The sequence below is a fragment of the Hipposideros armiger genome, unplaced genomic scaffold (genome assembly GCF_001890085.2).
Source record: "Hipposideros armiger isolate ML-2016 unplaced genomic scaffold, ASM189008v1 scaffold_161, whole genome shotgun sequence".
Classification (NCBI taxonomy): domain Eukaryota; kingdom Metazoa; phylum Chordata; class Mammalia; order Chiroptera; family Hipposideridae; genus Hipposideros; species Hipposideros armiger.
Genome location: NW_017731511.1, coordinates 2643285 through 2667712, shown reverse-complemented (window position 1 = coordinate 2667712; position 24428 = coordinate 2643285). Strand labels below are relative to the sequence as shown.

The 24428-nt window shown below is 32.8% G+C and overlaps 1 protein-coding gene across 2 annotated transcripts in view; it reads right to left on the bottom strand.

Annotated features, from left to right (window-relative positions):
• PTEN (phosphatase and tensin homolog) overlaps nt 1-24428 on the bottom strand; it is a 79852-nt gene that overhangs the window by 46832 nt on the left and 8592 nt on the right. For both annotated transcript variants that reach the window (XM_019651497.1, XM_019651496.1), the window contains exon 2: nt 8706-8790. In XM_019651497.1, coding sequence (XP_019507042.1) covers nt 8706-8790 — 85 coding nt within the window. The remainder of the gene's footprint in view (nt 1-8705; nt 8791-24428) is intronic.

Genomic DNA, 24428 nt, shown 5'->3' with positions numbered 1-24428 from the left:
TAAAATTATTTTTTTGTCAAAATAATATATAAACACACATTTCAAAAGATATAAATGTTTGTAATAAAGAATTAGTCAAGGAAAGATGGCAAAGCAGGAAGCACCAGGAATCCATCTCCCCACTTAAGACAAAAGCTGTACTGGTATAACCTATCTGATGAACTATTTTAGAACTCTGGAGTCTATTTAAAAGCTTGTAGCTTCCAGGAGAAGGCTTGGACAGTAAACCAGTTAGTTTCAGTCAATTTTAACTTTTTAGTGTGGTAGCAGCTGCCCACCTGAACACTCCACCCCCCTCCTGCACGCAGCCATGCACATATTCCTTGAAGAGCCAGCACCAGCTTTTGTGGGATTCTGTCCCCCAAATATCAGGGATCTGTGTTTCACGTCTTAACTTTTGCTTTTGATTACAGATGTGCTAACACAGAAGCAGGGTACTGTTGTTGCAATCCCCACTGACTGAAACAGCTTCCAGGAGATTTTTAGATCCAGAGCCTATTTTTTTTTTCTTACATTTTTTCCCCTTTTTCTCTTTTGGAAGGCAGACACTTAAGAAGTGTGACTTCTACAATATGTACAGGTGTTTGTTAGAACATGGTTTCAACTCCTTTGGGTAAATACCCAAAGGGATATAATTTCTAGAGTGTATGGAGTATATTTAGTTTTGTAAGAAACCACCAACTGTCTTCTAAAGTAGCTGTATCATTTTACATGCTGTGGGTTTTTTATATATTGCCATACTGTATAGGAGCAGAGTTTTTGTATGCTACATACTAGATGATTCCAGTTATATGACATTCTTAGAAAAGTTGAACTATGGAGTCAGTTAAAAGATCAGTGATTGTCCGAGGCTGGGTAGGGAGGGGTGAATAGGCAGAGCACAGACCACTTTTAGGTCAGTGGCACTATCCTGCATGATACTATAATGGTGGATACACATTCATTACACATTTGTCCAAAACCCATAGAATGGACGACACCAAGAGTGAACACTAATGTAAACTACAGACTCTGGATGATAACAATGTGTCAATGTAGGTTCATCAACTATAAGAAATGCAATCCCTCTGGTGGAGGACACTGATAACGAAGAAGTTTGTGCATATGTGGGAGCAGGGGGTATACAGGAGATCTCTGAACCTTCTGCTCAATATAGTTATGAATGTAAGCTGGCTCTAAAAAATAGTCCATAAAACAAAACAAAACAATAAACCCACTCCACAAGAAATAGGATGTGCAATGGTGAAAGAAAGTTTTTTCTCTAAGGTTAATAATGAGACGGGGGGGCCTATTTTTGCCTCTTGTATTCAACATAGTAGTAACATTCAAGCCGGGGCAATTAGGCAAGAACAAAAAAAGACATCCAAACTGGAAAGGAAGAGGTAAAATTATCTGTTTGCATATGACATTACCTTATATGTAGAAAACCTTAAAGATTACACACACACACAAATTTGTTACAATAAGCAGATTCAGCAAAGTAGCAGCATACAAAATTAACATGCAAAAATCACTTGCATTTCTATACATTAACAGCGAACAATCAAAAAAGGAAAATTAAGAAAACAATTCTATTTAGGGATAGTGTCAAAAAGAATGAAGTATCTAGGAATCAATTTAACCAAGGAGGTAAAATACTGGTACACTGAAAACTATAAAACACTGTTGAAAGAAATTAAACAACATCTAAATAAATGGAAAAACATCCCATTTTCATGGTTTGGAAAACTTGATATTGTTAAGATTTCAATACCACTTAATGCAATCTATAGATTAATGTAATTCCTATCAAAATTCCAGGCTTTTTTTTTTTTCACAGAAATAAAAAATCCATCTTAAAATTCATATAGACTCTCAAAGGACCCTGAACGGCCAAAACAATCTTGAAATAGAACAAAGTTGTAGGACTCACAATTCTGATTTCAGTATTTGCTACGAACTTACCAAGTGTGGTACTGGTATACAGACATATACCAATGGAACAGAATACAGTGACCAGAAATAAACCCTTTTATATATGGTCAAATGATTTTTGACAAATGTGCAAAGACCATTCAACATGGAAAACACAGTCTTTTCGACAAATAGTGCTTGTTGGGAAAAGTGGACATCCACATGTACAGTATTAAGCTGGACCCTTATGTTACACCATGTACAAAAATTAACTCAAATTGGATCAAAAACCGAAATGAAAGATCTTAAAAGAAAACATAAGGGAAAGCTTCATGACATTGGATTTAACAATGATTTCATAGATGTGACAGCCAAGGCACAGGCAATAAAAAACGAATAAATTAGACTGCATCAAAATAAAAAAACTTTGGTGCATCAAAGGACACTATCAACAAAGTACTCATAAAATGGCAACCCATAGAATGGGAGAAAATACTTGGAAGTCACATATCTGATAAGGGATTAATATCCAGAACATATAAAGAACTCCTAAAACTCAACAAAAACCCGAACCATCCTATTCAAAAACAGGCAAGGACCTTGAATAGACATCTCTTCAAAGATACACAAATGGTCAATAAGCACACGAAAAGATGCTCAACATCACTTATCATTAGGGAGATAAAAATCAAAATCACAATGAGATACCACTTCACATTGATTAGAAAGGCTATTATAAAAAATAGTCCAGAAAATAACAAGTGTTGATGAGGATGTGGTAAAATGGGAACACTGTGTATTGCTAGTGGGAATGTAAAACCATATGCCACTACAGAAGACATTATAGTAGTTCCTCAAAAAAATTAAACAGAATTACCATTTGATCCACCAATTCTGAGTATATACCCCAACAAACTGAAAGCAGGGACTGAAACAGACACTGTTACACCCATAGTCATACCAGCATTATTCACAATAGTCTAAAGGTGAAAACAACCCAAGTGTCCATCAACAGATTAATAGATAAACAATGTGGTATATACATAAAATGGAAGGAAATTCTGACACATACCACACAGCATGAATGAACCTTTAAGACATTATGCTAAGTGAAATAAGTCACAAAAAGACAAATATTGTATGATTCCACTTGTATATGCGTAAGGTATCTAGAATAGTCAAATACATAGTGACAGAAAACAAAAGAGTGGTTACCAGGGGCTGGATTAGGGGGAACAGAGAACTACTGTTTAATGGGTAGGTACAATGTTTCAGTACAGGATGATAAAAAAGTTTTACAGATATGTGTGTGGTGGTGGCTGCACAACATTGCGAATGTACTTAATGCCACAGAAGTATACTTAAAAATAGTTAAAATGGTAAATTTCATCTTATACTATATATTTTGCCACAATAAAAAAAAATTACTAATCTCCAGCCCTATTCAGACTCAACCCCATATTCCTGCTGCTCCCCTAAAAGCAACCACCCTCAACTACTCGAATTTTTTTTCCTGGTATTTAATTCAGCATCTCTATGATATACTATAATACTGCTTCTTGTAGATTTACTAATTAATTACATATTTTCTGCCATGGTGAAGGAGGCTTACAAAGCCACTACCCACAGACATTAGTTTCACTTCTCTTAATTCCCCCTTAAATGGTAATATCAGTTTTGGGTTAAATTAATCAACAAATGTTAATAATCACTTCCATTTCTAATTCACTTATTTTTCTAAAATTCTATTGCATCTTTCCCTCCAAATATTTCAATATCCACCTATCAGTTCTTTTTTTTCCCCCCCAGAACCCTTCTTTTTTCCTGAACTGGTTGCCTTTCAGCTTGTGGCATGGTTGTCATTTTTGACAACTGTGACAGTTGTCAACTTATCTTTGTTGCTTGAGTTGGATCCTCTCTTTACTGAAGCCCTTTTATTTCATGGTTTATTCCCTTGTTTGTCTGGAGCACATCTTCTAGTAATCTACTAAGAAATGTTGCATGGATACATTTTTTTTTTCTTAGTCCCTGAGTGTCTTTTTTTCCTACTTTTGCACTTGATTGATAGTTTGGATAGATACAGAATTCTAGGCTGAACACAGAACTTTTGAAGTGCTGCCCCTCCATCTTCTATCTTTAATTCTACTACCGAGAAATTAGATGCCATTCATATTCCTAATCCTTCCTAATTGATCCTGAAAGCTTTTGAAACATTCTCATTATTTCTGGTGTTCTCAAAGAAATTTCATAATAATTTGCCTGGTATTGGCCTGTTTTCATTTATTGTGTTTGGCAATATTATGTCTTTTCAATCTAAAGAAATTGTCTGGTATAATACCAGAAAAGACCGTCCTTGGTGATTTCCCACACTGTATGAACCAACACTGTTTATGGCCAAACAAAGGACAACAGGCTAGATTAGTCCAAGAGTTTACAGGTTTTGTCCTCTGATATACATGATCATATGGTTATTAGGGAAGTGAGCTTTGGAATCTGACAGACCTGGGCTCACTCAACTCCACTACTTACTGGTGTGGTACTTGGGCAAGTTAACTTCTTTTAAACCATCTATGAAATGGGGGTAGGTTTACTGTAGAGGTTTAATAAGATGACACATGCCAAATGCATATATAACAATAGCTTATGTATGACATAAATGTACAATAAATGTTACCTATTACTAAGTATCAAAAGTTGTATTGGTGCAGAGAATATAAACATTGTCAAATCCACCAAAGCTTTGCTATTTGTATAGCAAACAAGGAAACAAGACTAACAAAAGAAGTGGGAGGTATCCAATGGGTACAGAATTTTCTTTTGGGGTGATAAAAATATTTTGGAACTTAATAGAGGTGGTGGTTGCAAAACACTGTGAAGGTACTAAATGCCACCCAATTGCTCACTTTAAAATGGTTAATTTTGTGCTATGTGAATTTCACCTCAATAAAGAAAAAAGGTAGGAAACAGAGGCAATATGAGGGAAGAAGTCAAAAGTTGTTGGAAAGAGAGAATGGAATTGATATTCTTTCCTTTATTCTAAATAAATAATCTATATACAACCTATAAATATTAAATCCTCTAAATAACCTTTCAATTCTTTTTAACTGAATAGCTAACAATGATGATGTTGGGATAACAAATACTTTTTATTGAAAATCAACAATTAAAAGATTAACATAATTAAGAGAAATATATTTGAAATATTTCTTTAATGAGAAAATGTATATATATAACAGGAAAGGAGAAGATGGGACTCTTGAATCTGTAATACAGCTGCTTATATATGGGTAAGAAAACTGCTAGTATACAAGACAACGGATAATGTCTTTTTCATAAAATCAATATATATCAGAAGACTGAGCTCTAAGCATTTCCTTATAATAAATATGGTAATCTTCCCCCATCTAAAATCTTTCCAATAAAAGAGGAGGAAGTAAATTATTTCCTACTAATTCAGACTAGGGGAAAATACTGTTATATGCATCTTTTTTCATTTTCTACATTTCCCAAATTGTGTTCCTTAAAACACTGTTTAGAAAGACGTCATTTGATATATTATAAAAGCAAAGAAACAGACAAGGGGGGAGAGAGGGAGGGAAAGATAAAGGGAAAGAAAAAAAAAGAAAAGGAAAGCAGCATATTAGAATTTCACTCTTGGGACACTTACAGTGCATAGCAGCATATTAAAATTTCTGAAGTAAGAAAGCCAGTTCACCTCTATTAAACCTACTTTTTCCTAATTTAGTAGGTACAGAACAGTTCTTAAGTTATGTCTGTTAAACACATGAAGCATCAATTTGTTAAAGACTGCTTAGATTTATACCAGATAACATATAAACGATACCTTCAATATTAGCCTGAGGAATAAGACTAACATACATATTAAAAAACCCCAGTTATTTGAATAAAACATTGTTTCATATTATCAGCTAGTCAGAACAAGAGTTTAGTGGCAAGAAAGAAGGGGGAGAGAAGGTGGTAAGAGGAAAAGAAGAAAAACAATCTTGGGAGAATTAACTTTTCAAACTTTACTTCTATGAACTGTCCCGGCCCTGCTCTATCAATTCTGATTGCTTATTTTAAAAAATTTGCAATTAAAACAGTAAAAAATTTCAGCTTCATTTACTTTTCTCCTCCTCTCCCTTTGTTTATTTTTTACATTAATTCCTGATCCTAGAAGGTAATCTACAATGGAGAAGTTAAATATTTGTCACAAAATCTTTGAGTACTTCAAGTATAAAATTCACAGTGCCATAACAAATCATCTCTCAAGACAGTTAAATAATACTGGACAATTTAAGCATGAAGGTACATATTTGCAATTTGAATTTATTTTACTCAAGGAAATGCTGTACAACAGCAATAAAGTCTGAGCTCTGTTTTGGGGAAAACAATAGAAAAAATATGGAATTAGAAAAAAGATAATATTCTTTAGACAACCCAATGGACAGGGCAAAGGAAAATCCAACTGAAAACAGTTTTGTTAACAGAAACGGTACTAAGACGTTATCATCTTCTAACCAAAAAGAAACACTGCTGATTATCACTACTGTCCCCAATACAGTGTGAAGCAATCAATGAAATCAATCATTCGGGTACTGGAGATGGCCAATCTCTTGGAAAGTTTAATCCTAACAGGAAAATTACTTAGGAATTATTTATTTTCATTTTAGTTCATAGGAAAAACTACATCTTCATTCCCGGTCACTGTTCATCTTTTCTCTCATAAAACAAGGGGAGTGGGGTGAGCAACTGAAGCCAACAAAGTCTTACCAGCCATTTATCACCCAATTAAAAAAAAAAAAGCACAGCACAGCTATTATATTTAGCTGATAATTCATTTTTATATGCTATTACTATTACCATTACCACAGAGTGAAAAGATTAGCCAGCTAAAGTAATCATTAGCTAAATAAAAATCCACACATAAAACTTTTTTTAGGAATAACAAATTTGAAAAAGTAACATTAAAGCAGATAGAATAAACTTCAACCTTGGTTACTGATTACAAACAAAATGTGTGAAATCGTAATTCAGAAGCATAAAAGCAATGGTTATGAAGTCAGAAGATGACAGATTAAAATACTTTTCAGCACAGTATTTTCTTGGTGAAGTTATTACGATCTAAGGTCCGATAATCAAATTTATAGATCCAGAAACTGGACTTTATCAGTAACCTAAAAGATGATCATTCGGCCTCAGTGACTAATTCACAGTCAGAAGAGAACAGTGAAAAAACTAGCACAACAGATTAATTTATGACAAAGATGTCTTTACAGTAATCAGAAAACATATCCTCTACTCTGGAGTACTCATACTCTATCCCAGTACGAGTACTAATCTGACTTGGTTGAATTAGTAGCTGGCTGAATACAGAATTATAATAATGTGAAGTAGATGATCTTATATTTCATTTAGGCCATAAAGAGGCCTGATAAGCATCCCTGCACCACAGTAGAGAATACATGTCTGGCGACTGCATTGCTCATTTCCCAGATTCTCCATCTCTCAATTCAAAATTTATTTCCCTTAATCTTTTTTCCGTCACCCATTGCATTTTCTGTTGATATGTATTATCACTGACTAAGCCATGTCAAGCTGTTACTCCCATTGATCTTTGATGTTAAGCCTCCTTCCACTGTGTCCTGCCTAACTACGAGAAGGCAAATTCATTTCCCTATTTTCAATTTTTTAAACAGTACTTATGACAGCCTATAACTGTACCGCTTAAAATTGTAATAGAAAACCACAAAGAAACAGTTTTGTGGAAACTGAAATTTTTGTGGAAACTGAAATTTAATTCTGAACATAATATAAACACTACAAAAATCAAACTGGACACAACTCAGAACTGCAAAAAGTGTAAATATGCTTTGATCCAAAGCAAATTGCTTAAAATTAACAACTTACGGTAAGCTCGTATAAGGGTATAGGTAGGCTTATATACTTAGACAACTATTATAAAAACGATTCTACACCTATTATAACATTTAATACTCATAACCACCAAATATTTAAATTGAAAGTCTCCAAGGAATAATACAAAATTTTAACTTTTAAAAACCATTAAAGTTCCTACTGATATATTACATTTAATTTGTTCACACATATATATTTTTGCTCTGAAATCAGAAAATATATTAGGACTACTTACACAGATAAAAATTCCTTCTCTCATAAAATATATCATATAGTTTTAGGTCATAAATATACTAAAAATGAAATGGGCCTTTCCAGAGGGCCTTCTTCTGAACTGAATAATCACACTAAGAAAATTATGCAAAATTATAAAACGGACAAAGTTAGGCTTTGGTATCTGTGGCAATTTCTTTCTAGATCCCTTGTACTAAATACCTCTTTAGGTGCTTGGTATACTTATGGCTCTATGTAAAAATTCATGGTATCAGTTATCTATACCATAAGATTAATACATTTAAGTGAAAAAATGCATTCAAGCATTTAAGCCTAAATCCCAATTATGAAATAAAACACAATAAATAAAAAATAAAAATCACAGTGTAATGGAATCCAGGCATTAACCTGTTGAGGGGCATTTTATACAGAGTTCATGAAATCACATCACATATACATGATTATGTAAAAGGTCCATTCTTATCAAATGAGTTGTATCTTATTGACGTCCATTAGGTACATTAAGCAAAAAAAAAGCAGCTATAAAGCACCAACATAATAAAAATAAAGTTTATATCACAAAGTACATCTTTTTCTGTGGTTTAGGAATGTTTTCTAAATGAAAATACAACATTAGTATAATACATTAATATTCAAAATAGAAAATTAAGAGTTCTTACCTTACTACATCATCAATATTGTTCCTGTATACACCTTCAAGTCTTTCTGCAGGAAACCCCATTGCAATAATGTTTGGATAAATATCTGAGTACTTAAGTTAAGGAAATATCTGAAATATGCAACAATGTAATCTAATGTACGCATTTTAAAATATTAGCTGATTATAAAAAAAAAGCTTTCCCCACTACAGCTGTCTTGTCAAATGTATTAATTTATAAACCACCATGTGTAGGGCCAGCCAAGTGGCACATTGGTTAAGAGCTGGCTTGAGACTCCAGAGGACCCCGGTTCGGATCCCACATATGAGGGCCAGTGACACTGCCCTCTACAGCTAAGATGCTGAACAACAGCTCAACCTGGAGCTGGGCTGCCGGGAGTTGCCGTTGTCAGCGATGGCATAGGCTGCAGTCCCTGCTGCAGTGGGTTGCCATGGGCTACCGTGTGTAGCCAGCTGGCAGCGTGAGCAGCCAGCAGCTGCAGTGAGCGGCCCTTCCAGAGGCCAGCGACTTATCTGTCTCAACCGAGAAGAGCACAATGATAATACCAACATGGGCCAGTGAAGCAACGTCCTCCACAACTAGACTGAAGAACAAAAGGACAGCAACTTGTCTGTTCCCCTTCCCCCAATTCTCCAGCACTGTTCCCATCCCCCAATTCCCCAATAAAAATCTTTAAAAAAATAAACCACCATGTGTAATTAAGAAATATAAGTAAATACATTAATTCTAAAAAAGGTCCTCAAAACGATTATCTGGCAAAATAATTTCAAATCCCTCTACTTAGTACATTAAAAATGCACCCAAGGTAAACGGTAACTTCCATATTTATAATATTTAGGTACATATGAAAAATAAAAACCTCAGACTTTATAAATCACAAATACTAAAGTATCTTGGGACAAAAATCAAAATAAAGACCAAAAAAAGCTACACAACTTCTAATTTTTCATGGTTTTAAAAGGCACCACGGTATAAAGAAAACAGATAGAATTACAAGTCAGGGCGTCAGATTTAAGAGCTGGCTATGTCTCTAACCAGTTCTACAATTTGGACAAGTCACTTAACCTTTTTAGATTTCTATTTCCTATTCCACATGATAATTAGCTTGAGACAACCATTAAGATCTCTTCTCACCCTTACTATTTATGACTTAATACTAAACTGAGGTAGAAACTTATTCTAATTTCCAATCAAGGTAATCAACATTTAACATGCCTATTTACTTGTTGTACACTATAGTTAGCATAAAAACAAACTTCTACAGTCAAGAAGAATGTATATCCAACCAACTATAAAAACCCACCAACAATCTACATTTCAATGCATTGTGCCCACCATACCAGCTCTTTTTGAGCTCCATCAATCCTCTCTAATCTCATGATTTTCTGATTCCAATCTTCTAAAGGAGCCAAGCTAATCTGCCTGAAGCTTCCCTTCAAGACCATCACTAAAGTCTGCCACCCATCTACTTCTGGACCTATTCATCTTCCAAATACAATTCAAAATCCACCAAATACAATTCAAAATTCATCAAATACAATTCTTTTCTAGATCATTTTTTTCTTTATTTTCTCCTGTATTCGCATTATTGAGCTGACTTCAATATTATTTTCAATCCAATATTATCAAATTACTGAAAGCTTTTATTTTAATATAATTTAAGAAAAGGTTATATGTGTATACTCTTATGTTCTATCCATAAAATTACCATGTACTGATTGGATATACAGAAAATTTTAAGAAAAAAAATGTGCACAACAGGGTATATACATTATGCTACCTTTTGGATAAAAGAAATAATATTTTATGAAACGAATAACATTTTCTTTTTGGACAAAATATTTACATTTATATTTGTTTGAATCTGAACTTGCAGAATACAAACCAAACACACACACACACACACACACACACACACACACACACACAACTGAGAAACTAATAAAAATGGCTGCTTTGTAGAGAAGGGAAGGGGAAAGGGAGAAATATGCATTGCAAACAGCCAGAAATAAACAAACCTGATTAAATATCAAATTGGTAACCAGGAGAAAGAATTTACTTCAGGGCTTATTTGGACACTGTAATTTTACTGTACCTCTTGGTAGGAAGTATTCTAAGAACAAAAGAAACTACAAAGAAATTTTAAACTTTCTCTGATAGTTTGTTTTTTAGTAATATCAGTATTCATATCCTCCAACTTTTTTCTTTATATTGTAGGAAAAAGCAATAGGCTATGCTAATAATTTTAAGATTCATGATTTATTAGTGTAACAGAAAAGAGGTATCATTATAATATCAGAAATTCAGGTAAAACTATTCATTGAAAATATAATATGAATCCATGTTTATAAAAATCTGCATTTTCTAGGTCTTTTCATTTCAGTGGTCAATCTCAGCATCACCAAGAAAGTTAAGTAGAGATCATATAACTTTGGATGTGATTCCATATGAAGGATACAGTATCAGTTATGATAGCTAAGTTATCTTCAACCTGAGAATCCACCAAGCATTTAGATATACATTTTAAAGAAAATACACGTGATAGAAGAACAAGCTAAATAACATTATGAGAGAATCAACTGGACAAATTCAAAAGGTCTGTAGGACATGACCCCCAATCTCTTTTCAAATATCTTTTTAAAAAGTCAAACATCATTTCAAAAGGTGGGGATGCGAGAGATGGGTAACAATCCTTGATTTAAAGACTTAAGGAGTCTAACAGCCAAGTTCACAGGTATAATGTTGTTCTACATACTGTTGTCGACAAACCAGCCATAAAGCACATTTTGGGCCAACTAGATAAATTTTAATATGATCTGGGTATTGAATGAGATGAAAATTTACTGAAATGGATAAGCAGACATTAATTACTGGGAAAAAAAAGGTTTCAAAAGAGATACCATTTTGGTAAAAGAATATATATATTCTTTTATTTTTGGTAAAAGTATATATACGTATATATTCCTTTACCAAAATGGTAAAAAAAAAATATATATATATATATATATATATACATATGTATGTATATATACTCATCCATCCATCCATCCATATAGTCACATGTAGGTAAAAAGATAAACTAGGTACTAAAAGTAATAATCTCTAGGTGGTTGAAATATACATATTTTTCTTATTTTTGCTTGTTTTGTATTTTCTATTTTTGGTACAATGCACCTACACTGTTTTTATTAACAGATTTTAAAAATTATGTTTGCTTTATAATTATCTCCAAGTCAATTTACAAAGTACCATTGTCTTGTCTGTGTGACTAGAAATCAGCTCTGTATAGTTTTTAAAAATGTTGAATTTGTACCCCAAATATTATAATAATAATAGTAGCTAAGGCTTAAATAGCATTTATCATGTGCCAGGAATAATTTTTGTCACTTTAAGAATACATAAATTCACCCAAACCTCAAAAGGGTTCTTCTATTATAAAGATTCCAAAAGAAAACTACTAGGATAATCATTTTTAATATCACAAATATTAGCAATAGTCTATTATTCTCACATAAGAAAGTAAACCCACCTAAAAATGTACCTCTTGGTCAATTATTGAAATGTTTTAGGGTATTATGTCCATTCATGACAAAAAAAGGCAGAAGAAAACAGGCTCAAATCAAGCCTACAGCAGTATAATTCCTGAAAGTGAATAATCTTTACTTTTTAACTGTCTTGAAGCACAAACATAAGAAAATGGGAAATAACAGTCAGGGGGGAAAAAATGAGGCAGCAGTGGAAAACCCAAAGTAGCGGCAGTTACCACCAACCTGGGATTCCTATCTAAAAAATTATATACACATTTTAGCCAAAAATATCAATTCAAATCATCCATGTTTTCCCAGGCAATGCAAAAGAAAATTATTTTTTATTAAAGGAAATAATTATTACTACTAACAAAATTACCTAACCATTAATTTCAATGAGAACGCTAGTTAAGATTTTAGCCTTACAGAAAAACACAGAAGTATAAAGCCCTTTGAAACAGTCATTTTAATCAGGACTAAACTCAAACTTATTCTTGCACTATGACTACTAATCAAGTAAATCAATTTGCCAAAGACTTGGTAACTTAATTAAGAAACTATTTGTCTATAACTATACATAAATGGGAATGTTATATACTTATTAAATTCATTTGCCTCCCTCCTTCATTCATTTATTCAAATACATACAGAACATTCTGTGGAAGGGGCACTGAGAATTTAAGGCTAAGCAGACTACTGCACTCAGGGAGTTACTTATTCTATCAGGAATGACAGCCACACAGACATACAACTGTGCCAAAGGCCCTATTATGTACATACCAAAATGTTTAAAGAACTAGAGAAAGAGGGATTAATTCTGTAGGGGCACAGATAAAGCTTCACAAAGTAGGTAATATGTTAGAAAATCCTTAAGAAGTCAGACATCAGTAGACAGAAAAAGAAACAACAGCAATTACAACATTCCAAACAGAGGGCAGAGCAGAGACATGAAAATATTCGGAAAAAGCGAGCAGTCCAGTACAGCTCACATCACATAGCTTTATGGAGAAGGCGGCAAGACTGACAGAAGATTAGGTCTAGTTTTAAGGATGCCATGGCAGGGAGTTCAATTTAATCAGACAGATAAGGAGTCAAACAAAGGCCAGGATCAACATGTGAGTCTTTTGCAGAGCAATAATCCATTGCCCTGCATGAAATCTCTTGCAGAATAGCAATCCAATCCTTCTTTTAAATAGAATTCAGTCTCTTTCAAGTTTCATCTTCCTCAGATCCTCATCTTCCTTATTCACACAGTTTAAGATTTTACCCAAGACTCTGGCATCCATCGTTCAATTAAAAACTGTGCCAGACAATATGCCAAATACATCCTCATTTAAGCCTAACATACCTATGAAGTAACATTACCATTTCATAGGTGACAAAATTGAGGGTCAAAAAGATTGGGTTAATTTGCCCAAGGTCCCAAAGCCAATAAGTAGTGCGTTATGATTCAAACCCATTATGTACATTACTTCAAAGTCTAAGCTTTTTATACCATACTGCCTCACTAAAGATTAGAATATTTTTATATTTCAAAGTCATTAATAAAAATATAACATTTTCATGAAAGCAGGTCTAAATGAAAGCATTTTACTAATCAAATGTTGAAACTGAAAAATCTTCTAAAATACAAAAATCTACCAACACTTCCAAAACTGATGTCAGCAACTAATGAGTGCTGAATTTTGAAGCAAATATTTATGCCAAGTATTATACCAATAAACAAAATCTTTCTGTTTTGCTTCCCCATACTTCTATGGCATGTTTTTAGACAATTTAAACCAAGTAAGACCGCCATATATATATATGTATATATATAAAATACAGAATAGCCTCAACCCGCACTTCTACACTCACTGGATATACTTTTGAATAGTGTTTAATATGAAATTTTTATCTAGTGACTTATACGTAAGTACTAAGCGTAATTATACTAACTAGATCACTGAAGGAAGCCACATATTTTTGCCATCTAGTGATCTGTGATCTATTTGCAGTCAGTGTGGCACCATGGTTAAGAACATACTCGTATGCTCTACAGCCAAGCTGCATGGACTTGAACCCCAGCTTCATTTAATGTGGAATCCTGGGAAAGTTACATACTCTCTCTGTGCCCCAGTTTCCTATGTAAAATGGAGCTAATAAAAGTACCTGTCATATAGAGTTATTATGAGGATTAAATGAGTTCATATATAAACAATGCCTAGAACATAGTGACAGTTGTCTATTAATTGATAGGCCTAGACAGCAAGAGCCCATCATAACTATTTGGCTTTTTTTCAATAACACTGCCTTCTTACATAACAATCTTCCTACAGAGCATCAAAGCCTAACAGGAACTTGAACTCTTTCAAATCGTTACTGTATCAATTTGCCTCTTAAGTATTTATTTCAACTTAAGAAATACACATAAAATATTACTCCAAAAGAAAAAAAAACCTTTCTTCCCCCATAATATCAGTAGCTACCTTACTATACATACAATAAGAGGTAAAAAAAAAAAATGCATACATGGCATTTTCTATCTTGCCTAGGTTGGATGGCCACCATAGATAGCTATAGGAGATCTGAGATACACTAGGCCGTCTTTCCCACCCCCCACATTTGAGCAAACATGTTCAATGTGTTTTAATTGAGGTATCACTTACCTATAATAAAATACACAGATTTTAAGTGATTAGTTGATGAGTTTTGAAAATTAGATATATATCATTTGGACGGTATTGATTCAAGTGCTACATAGTCCCTTCTCATACCACAAAATACTGTCCCAAAGGAAAAAAATTAATAAATAATAATTAAGTTCTAAAGTTTGTTCGCAGAAGTCAATTTAACCCATAATATAACTCACCTATTATAAAATAATGTGGCTACTATATGAGCTAAATAAATTTTTATTGGCTGTTGTAAGCATCCAATCATAAAACACTAAAAATATGTTCCAAGTTACATCTAATTAACAAAACACCTTTTAGAAAACAACTTAAGTTGAGATCTGATGAGTTTGTCTTTTCTCAAAATTTCACTTGAGCCTAAATTAATGGGGTTTCATACTATAAATTTAACCAGAATTTTCAAATAGAAGATAATAACCAAAAATAGTTTCCTAACCTTATTTTACAGGAATGTATTTCCTGATGTACACTGAATCTTATTTTAAGTATGGTGACTACTGAAAGCAGTTTCTTTGTTGTACTCTATATAATATATAGATACGCTTATCCCTAAACTTATAAACTCAAATGCAGTGCTAATATAGAAACCAATAACTACTGTTTTTTCCTGCCATAATTAGTTTAAGGAAAATTATTTCCATTGATCACATATAGCTATTCTTAAAATTGTAGTTAACTGAAAGTTACAGTAACAAGATGAAGCTATAACTTACATGGAACATGACTGGCCAAATAGAAAGTGACAGATTTAGAGGTAGAGATCAAAACAGCATCAAAAGCAAATCTGAAGGTGCCTGGTTCACCAGAGGAACACTGAGCTAAACCAGCAGCAGGAGTGAAAGAATAAAGTCAGACTAACAAGAATTGAAGCAAGTTAGCAAATGCCACTTCTTCACCATTTAATTTTAGTTTCCAGGAATTTCTGGAGCTTTTTCCATTTTCTGTCAGTGCTTTAAATCAACAGACACTTAAAGATCAGGTGAGAAGAAAAGAAATTCAGTCACTGATTCATAAGCTGCATCAGGTTTACATTCCTCTCAACAAACTTTAACAAGTTTAAATTTAACAAATACTTTCCAAGTATGACCCAGTTACATTCATATTATCATCTCTTCTAATCAAATTATGCTTTAATAACTACCCACTCTCACGCTTCTATGACTTTCCATTTAATGATTTTATACTTCTTAAAATAGATTTTATTTTTCCCTATTAAGTGTGCTAAATATTTGGATCCTGTCTCCAAATTAAAGATTCATATTAGGAGAAGAGCATAAATAGGAGTTCCTTCAATTTTCCAGTTGATAAAGTGCTAATTGTTGGTTATTTCGGAACAATTTGTCCTAAAATATAAGGCAGATAATCATTCCTGTACATACCAATTAATACAGCCTAAAACCTTATTTTCTAAAGTGAAAGTGTACATAGGTACAAAAGCTTGAACTACAGAAATCTTACGAGGAAGAATGCTCCAAAAACTGGTTTTTTTTAAGAAGGAATGGCCACATACAACACAAGAACATTTCAATATTTACTCAGTGCCAGGCCCTGTATCGAGGACTTAATGCACAGTCATTAATATAGAAGACTAGAATTTCACTCTCAGCTTTATATCTTAAAAGCATATGGCTCAGGTAAGTTACTCAACATCTCTGGGCCTAAATATTTTTGTTCTGTTTTTCTGTAAAATAATAACACTTGCTGCAACTTCTTCACTGGCTGTTTCAGGGATCAAATGAGATATCTGGAAATACCTTTAAATCTATAAAACTGAAAGGGCTCTATAACTGTAAGTAAGGGGTTGTTATTATTTGAGGTTGCTAGAGTTAGAAATGTCCTGTTAATTTTAGTTTAAATGTCTCATTACAAGGCAACTCAATGATTTTATAAAGAAAGAATTCCAGTATATTAACTTACATTCACTTTAGCATAAATTTTAGTTTCCTTTTCACGCTTTTTAATTATCTGCTAGCAGTGCCAAACCAGAAAGGAAAGTGACTACCAAATAATTTATGAATTCTACTGAAGTTTTCTACTTCTCCAAACAATTCGAACCTCACAACTTTCATGTTTTTATATTACACAAACCCATCTTGACTGAAAAGTTTACACATACTTTTGCTTTGAAATAAAGTTTAGATCTCACTTTCTAAATGAAAACATCACTCTTCAAAGGCAACATCAAGAATTTCTAGTAATTCTTCTACCTAGTAGCAATACCATAAATTGGTTCATTTGGCAAGAAATCTACAACTTGTAACAAAGAGCTATAAAACTGTTGTACCTTTTATTCCAGTAATCCCACTCTAACAATATACTCTGAAAACAGAAACAAAAGTAAACTATGCAAAGATATTCATGACAGCACTGTTTATAAAAGAAAAAACTGAAAATAACCCTAATACCTTAAGCAAAGCATGATAGCCTGATGAAATATTACTCACATAGTTTTAAAAAGAACAAGTACTCACTGAGAGATAAAAATTTATGAAAAACGAACACAGAACAGTATGAAAACACTGATTACAAGTATGTAATTTTATGTATATGGACATTAATAAATGGGAAGATAATTTCCAGTGACAAACATTTAAATAGAATTAACTTTTTTTCTATTAAATTGTTTAAATTTAAGAATTATTTTGAAAGCCCTTCAAGCCAGATATAAGATTATACTCAGTTAAAAAAATATTTTTAAAGCAATAAGGCACTCTGAACTTGAATTATTTAAATTTAAGCAAATTACAACCACAGAAAAATATCTTATCAAGTCACTGATAAGGCTAGCAACACTCTACAATCTAAAGTACATTTTTTTAGTGTATTAGCTGAAGTATTAGTCCCCTCAACAAATTTAATCAATTTTTCTTCAGAGCAGTTGTTAATTCTGAAATAATGTATCTACTACTGTTCAAGCCTACATCTGTGAACCTCTAAACACTTAGGTTGCCCAACTAACTGGTTTCAACGAGTATACCAAACAATTACCTTCTTCCTAAGTCTCTGGATGAATACGATAAGACTGATTTCCTGTTTCAGAACTCTGCTGCTGTTAAAATACATACACACGCACGCGCGCGCGCGCATACACACACACACACACACACACACACACACACACACACACACACACACACACACACCCTCTACCGTTTTGTTCCCACTAAAAAAAATTTAAGATTGACCAATAACAAATCAAACAAAATATGGCTATAATTTACATAACAACTTTCAAAAAGATTATCAGTTCAACATTAGACATATTTGTCAACATTATATACTTAACTACGCCAAATGCTATCTCTAATTTTAATAATTAGAATCATAAAGCATATGAAAGATTATAAATTAAAATTATATTGATCTAACATTACTATAAAGTACACAAGAAGGTATCTTTATCCTGTAATCTTTATATTCAATGTTAGATTTATAGGTTACTTCTGTACTATCACTCTATTACAAAAACCATTTTACAAGTGACTACCTAATAGACTAGGTTTTAATTAGTCCAATAGTTATCCAAAATGAAAAAAGGCATTCATTAACTTTTACCAAAAAAAAAAGACATTCAAACAGTTAAGGTAGAGAAGATGCCAAGGGATGTATCAGTAATTTGAGAACAAAGGCGTACTCATAGTAATATTTAGTGCCAATTCACTCAATATTAGCAAACTGCATTCTAAAAAAAAAAATGATTCCAAGATTTGCAATTGTATTGATCTTTTAGATGCAACCATGAACTAATTTCCTAATATTCAAAAACCACTACACACACAAGGTACTAAGAAAACAAAGTTCTAATACAACTATGTCTCTGGCAAGTGGGTTCTTTTCCCCGTTAAGTCAAAACTACAAAATTTTTAACTTTACTTCTAACAATCCAACTTATGTTTCAAAGAAAGCCCTGTTAATTTGAACCATTTTAAAAGGAGAAAAAGCTCCAAACGTGTGCTACGCTGCTTCATTTTGTATTTGGCTTTAATATAATAAAACCAAGACTCTTTATTTTATACCTTAAGCCAGGAAATCATTTGCCTAAGTGTAGTATTTTAATCTGGATAAGAGCAATAAAACTAGAAATACATATGGATTTTAAAATATGAAGGCCCACATAATGGCATTCATTACTTTATTGGTAAAATCACACTACTGATTTTATAATTGCCTCATCCTCATATTGTAAAATGATTCACATTCTCACTGAAGATATTTTAATCATTATATCAACTTTATAATCACTTGAATAAGTGATTTATCAAACAATCTGAAATTACATATACTAAAATACTAGTTAAAATTCATACTTTAAAATTTAATATGCAATTGTAAAATATACTAACATATGAAAATCTACATTACTTAGTTTAAACAGATAACACTCTTAATTTTGGTCAGCTACCTATAAATGTTTGTTCTGAAGAGATACCATTTTAGTATGAATCTAATTATTTCAACTGAGAGAAAAAAAGCACAATTACAAATCACGATTAGTTGTGGAATCTTCATTTTCAAAGGAGAACATACTAAAAATCTTGGAAAATAATTTAGCTGAAATGTAAAAGAAAAAAAATTAATTAAAGAGTCAACTTGTTCAACCAGTAAACAAACTAAAAAAACAAAGTTTAACACATAGAAAGACAAAAATACCAATAATTCTATGGGAGGGATAGAAATGAAAACAAGGAAAAGGAGCTCTAACACCCCACACCCTTTAAATACTATAAAGCAAACAAAACAAGTAAAGACTTTTCAATTTTTGGTATTTGGATAAAAATCCCCCCACATATGTGCTTCACTTAATATGAGATATAATTTATGTACACATTATCTGTCTATCCAGAAAGGTCCAAAAAGGCATCATTCTTTTCAGGGCCTACAGTTCAGGCCTGAACAAATTCTACCAAGTGATGCTAGTAAAACAATCTCGTTTCATCAGACATTAATTTGAAATTGGCAAGATGTTTCTTACATAAAAAATAGAGGCCCCAGACACAAAGTTGCATTTGAAAACATAAATTCAAAATCACATCTAATCTGAAATATTATATCTGATCATATTAATTATTTGGCATGAAAACAAACTTCTCAGTAAAACAATGTCAACATAATAAATAAAACAAAGTAGATTAAAATTAATCAGATCCTATTAAGCCAAATATATGATTTTAAAGACTTGCATGCAACTTGGCAAGACCAAGTGAAGTGCTTGGGGGTAAAAAGAAATTAAGTTATAGAAACAGCCTTTGTAGTGGCTCAAAATGCAACAGCAAAATTTTAAATGGGGAAATTCATTTACTAACACACACACAAGAAATGAGTTACAGGAGAAGAAAAAAGAGAACCTGAAAAAAATTTTAAGCAAATTTTAAGGAATACTTATTAAATCAGTTACCTGATTTTTATATAATGAATTCCGGTATATCAACTGTTAAGAAAACTACAGTTTAAAAATATCAAAGTCTTATATAACTTAATATTTCAAGTTAAAACATGTTTCCACTTAAATATCCAAACAATCTTGTAAATGACTAAAAGTCAGACTTTCATTACATAATCTTTACTTCTCAACCAGTATCTTTGCATTTTAGTGAAAAATATAAACACTGGCACAGCCATTAAGTTTCATTTTTGTAAAAGCTTAAAATTTTGACTAGTCTTAATAAAAAATCATAATTAATAGATAATTCCTAAGACAGAAGTGTCAAAATCACTTATATCACCAGATTAACTTTTTCCTATATTTAAGTAACAGATGGCAAGCCTTAGTTCTTGGACACTACACAATAATCACAATCTGTGTGACCTTTTCAGTATTAAAAAGAATCCAAAATAGCCTTAATAGCTAGCACCTCCGCGTATTTTACAATATTACAATAGATATAATCTTAATCACACTGGACAGAACTTAGATATGCAAAACTGTTATCATACTTTTAATATACTAAATTATTTTATATCAATTTCCTACAACTAATTCATGAAAACTATTCAGATGTTAGGTTGTTTCGCCAGTTTTCAAAAAACATACATGCAGGGCCGGCCGAGTGGCGCGTTGGTTAAGAGCTGGCTTGGGACGCCAGAGAGCCCCAGTTAGGATCCCACATATGCGGGCCAGTGACACTGTCCTCTACAGCTAAGATGCTGAACAACAGCTCAACCTGGAGCTGGGCTGCCATGAGTCGGCAGCGACGGCGCAGTCTGCAGACCCTGCTGCAGTAGGTTGCCATGGGCTACCGTGTGTAGCCAGCAGCCGCCCTGAGCGGCTGACCAGAAGCTGGCTCACCAGAAGCTGGCGACTGATATCTGCCTTGCCTGGGAAGAGCGCAATGATGGTGCCAACTTGGGCCAGTGAAGCAACGTCCTCCACAACTAGACTGAAGAACAAAAAGGATAGCAACTTGTCTGTTCCCCTCCCCCAATTCCCCAATAAAAAAATCTTAAAAAAAAAAAATACATGCATACATTCACAAACAAAATATTTTTGCCTTCACGATGTCTTCATTAGCACCCAAGAATGTATATACCACACCAAATCAAAATTTTCTTAAGAATTAAAACAAGTTCACCTCATCTGGAAAAATGTTACTCTAACCACTTTATTTAAAAAAGAGGAGAATGTTTCTTCCTCAATATTTTTTATTCTAACTACATTAATTACTAAATTCACTGAGAAAGAATTGTCATTTAACTAATAAGGTTAAAATTATTTCCCTTTTTTCTAATAGCTGACACTTAAAAATAGCATCTGACATAAACTAACATGCAATTTTGATCACAAAAATTAGTATTAATCATAAATGCAAATACAGAGCAAACCATCAAGTAATATCACCAATTTCCAAGGCAACTATGCAAATATAAACTGTATCATTCAAAATATGCTCCAGGTAACAGTAACATCATGACAAGCCATACCTTTTCTCATTAAAGACAGGAAAGCAACAGGTTATAACTACTTTAATATAAAATGATGTGGCAGTTTATTCAAATTACTTCTATATCCACTTTAATTTCAACACAACATTCCTACAATAGGAAGAAAAAATTTGGCAGAGCAAAGTGTTTAAATTTTATTTCGTCTCACTTAAGTAAAATATGCTTAAAAATTTAAATATGCTATAGCTTCTTATAAATAAAAGCTTCAAGACTAAAACACTTCAGCTATTTTTTGTGTTAAGAGATTACAATTTTGTGACTCAAAATCATGGAAATATTTCCTAATGTTTAGGCCATCTTAAATCCACTCCAAAGAAAAATCAGAGACTAGCAGAAAAAAATATTAGCCAAATACTGGAAACAAGTTTAATGCATAACTACAGGGGAAAAAATATTATCGATGACTTTGTCATTTAAAAATCATTATTTTAGGCAATTAAGAGATTGTGCTTTGGAAATTCTTCAAACACACACGCCCCTTTAAGTTCAGTACGATAAATTACATTTTAAAACAGATGCACAGGAAGAAAACTAGAAGCTAATATGGAAACATAAGTTTGAGAGTAAAACAATGGGCAATTTTTTTTAATTCTCTTTAATTAATCATGTTTTCATAAAAAATTTTTCTTTAGTAAGCAAATGGAGTTTTTTATTAATATACTAAAATAAACACCATAAGCCTTATTTAATTAAATTACAGCAATAGATGCTATCTGTTTTTCTTAACAAATTTGAAGGTATCATATGATAAGCAATTCCAGTTTTAAAATAGGAATCAGTATTTCTGAATATCTCCTATAATTTCAAAAAGAATAACACTCAGTCAAAACTTAAATTTCATTAAGAATTTTTAAAATAGATCTTAACGTTTTACTCTGCTTGTGCAAAGTGACAGGCAAAGTAAATTGTAAAATCAAACAAACTGAAAAAAACATAGCAAACAATCTATTCCTAAAACACTTTCGTAATTATGTTTGCTCTAAAAACAAAACAAAACAAAACAAAGCAGAAAGAAAAAAATCTGAATGCACTAAGCTCCTCCCTTGGCATCTTCTCACATCTGAACTAATCTAAGACTCCGTCCCAAACCTTTCCAAAAACCTCACATTAATGCAACTTTTAATTTAAATAAAGCACTTTAATTCAACAAGGTGACATAGCAAATTTAAGGTCTAGAAAAGAATGTAACACATGCATCAGAGCCTTAGAGTCAACCCAAGTTTCTTTATCGGGAAAGATGTGAGAAGTTTTTATAACTTGTCGAAATTTGCCATTTTCCATCAACGCATTCAATTTCATCAAATCTAACAAAAGCAGTTTTAGAATAAAAAAGTAAAAGATTAAGGAATGCATTAAACAACAAAAAACAAATATGCTGGGAGCAAAGTATCTCCCAACATCTACATAATTAAAGGAAACAATCTAAGGGTTATTTTAAAAACTACTGACAATATAAAAAGTAACAACAACAAAAAAAACGCTTTCTTTTCATAAAGCATACCCATCCTGTTAGAGCAGTTCTATGAAAAATCCTTCTTAATAATTCATGCAGTGCATTACACTTACACGTTTATTGAAAACATCTTCAGCCTTTTCTGACAGAATTTGAAAGCAACAATTTCACAATCTGCCTAATAACACATGAGCCTTCTTCAAATAAACCTTTTTTTGTTACCAGGGATATCTTTTGTGGACAAAGTATTTATTATAAAGAATACTGGCCTAGCAGCAGTCAGAAAACCTAGATGTTAAAAGCCTAGCTCCATCATTTATTGGCAATTTGACCTTAAATGCCACAACCTAAGGGCAAAGGTACTGACTTTCATTGAGTATTACAGTTATTATATACCAGATACTTTATACCTCTAAACCAGGGTTTCTCAACCACAGCAGTATTGGCAATTTGGGCCAGATACTTCTTTGTTGTGGAGGGGCTGTCCTGTGCATTGTAATATGTTGAGCAGCAGCCCTGGCTTCTACCCACTAGAAGCCAATAGCATCCCTGCCCCCATGACTCCCCAGCTGTGGCCATCAAAAATGTCTGGACATTGTCAAATGCCCAGGCAAAGCGGGAGGGGGTCATCTCCAGTTGACAACCAATCTGAAAACATCTCAACTATACTTCTAACAAACCTAAAAAAACACCCTACACGTTAAGGATTTTTACCATGTTAGAGATGTGAAAACTGGAGTTCAGAAAGGTTAAAGTGATGTATCTTTCATTACATAACTGATAAAGTGGCTGAGCAAGGATTTAAGCTAGACTTCAGGCCTAGCTGATTCCCAAATCTGTTCGTCTTCCATTCCATTATATCGCTTTTCTAAACTCAATGCCTTGTCTACAAAATCAGGATAACATTTGCCATGCTGAGCTATTCAGGGTTTAAAGATCAAATCAGAAAATATATGTGTAAGTTCTATTAACCTAAAAGAGATAGCACATTGAGGATTTGTTTAATGGGAGATAATGTAATATAGTGGTTCACAAAGTGTGATCAACCAAACCACCAGCATCAGCATCACTTGGGAACTTGTTAGAAACACAAATTCTCAGGTCCCAACCCAGACCTAATGATCAGAAA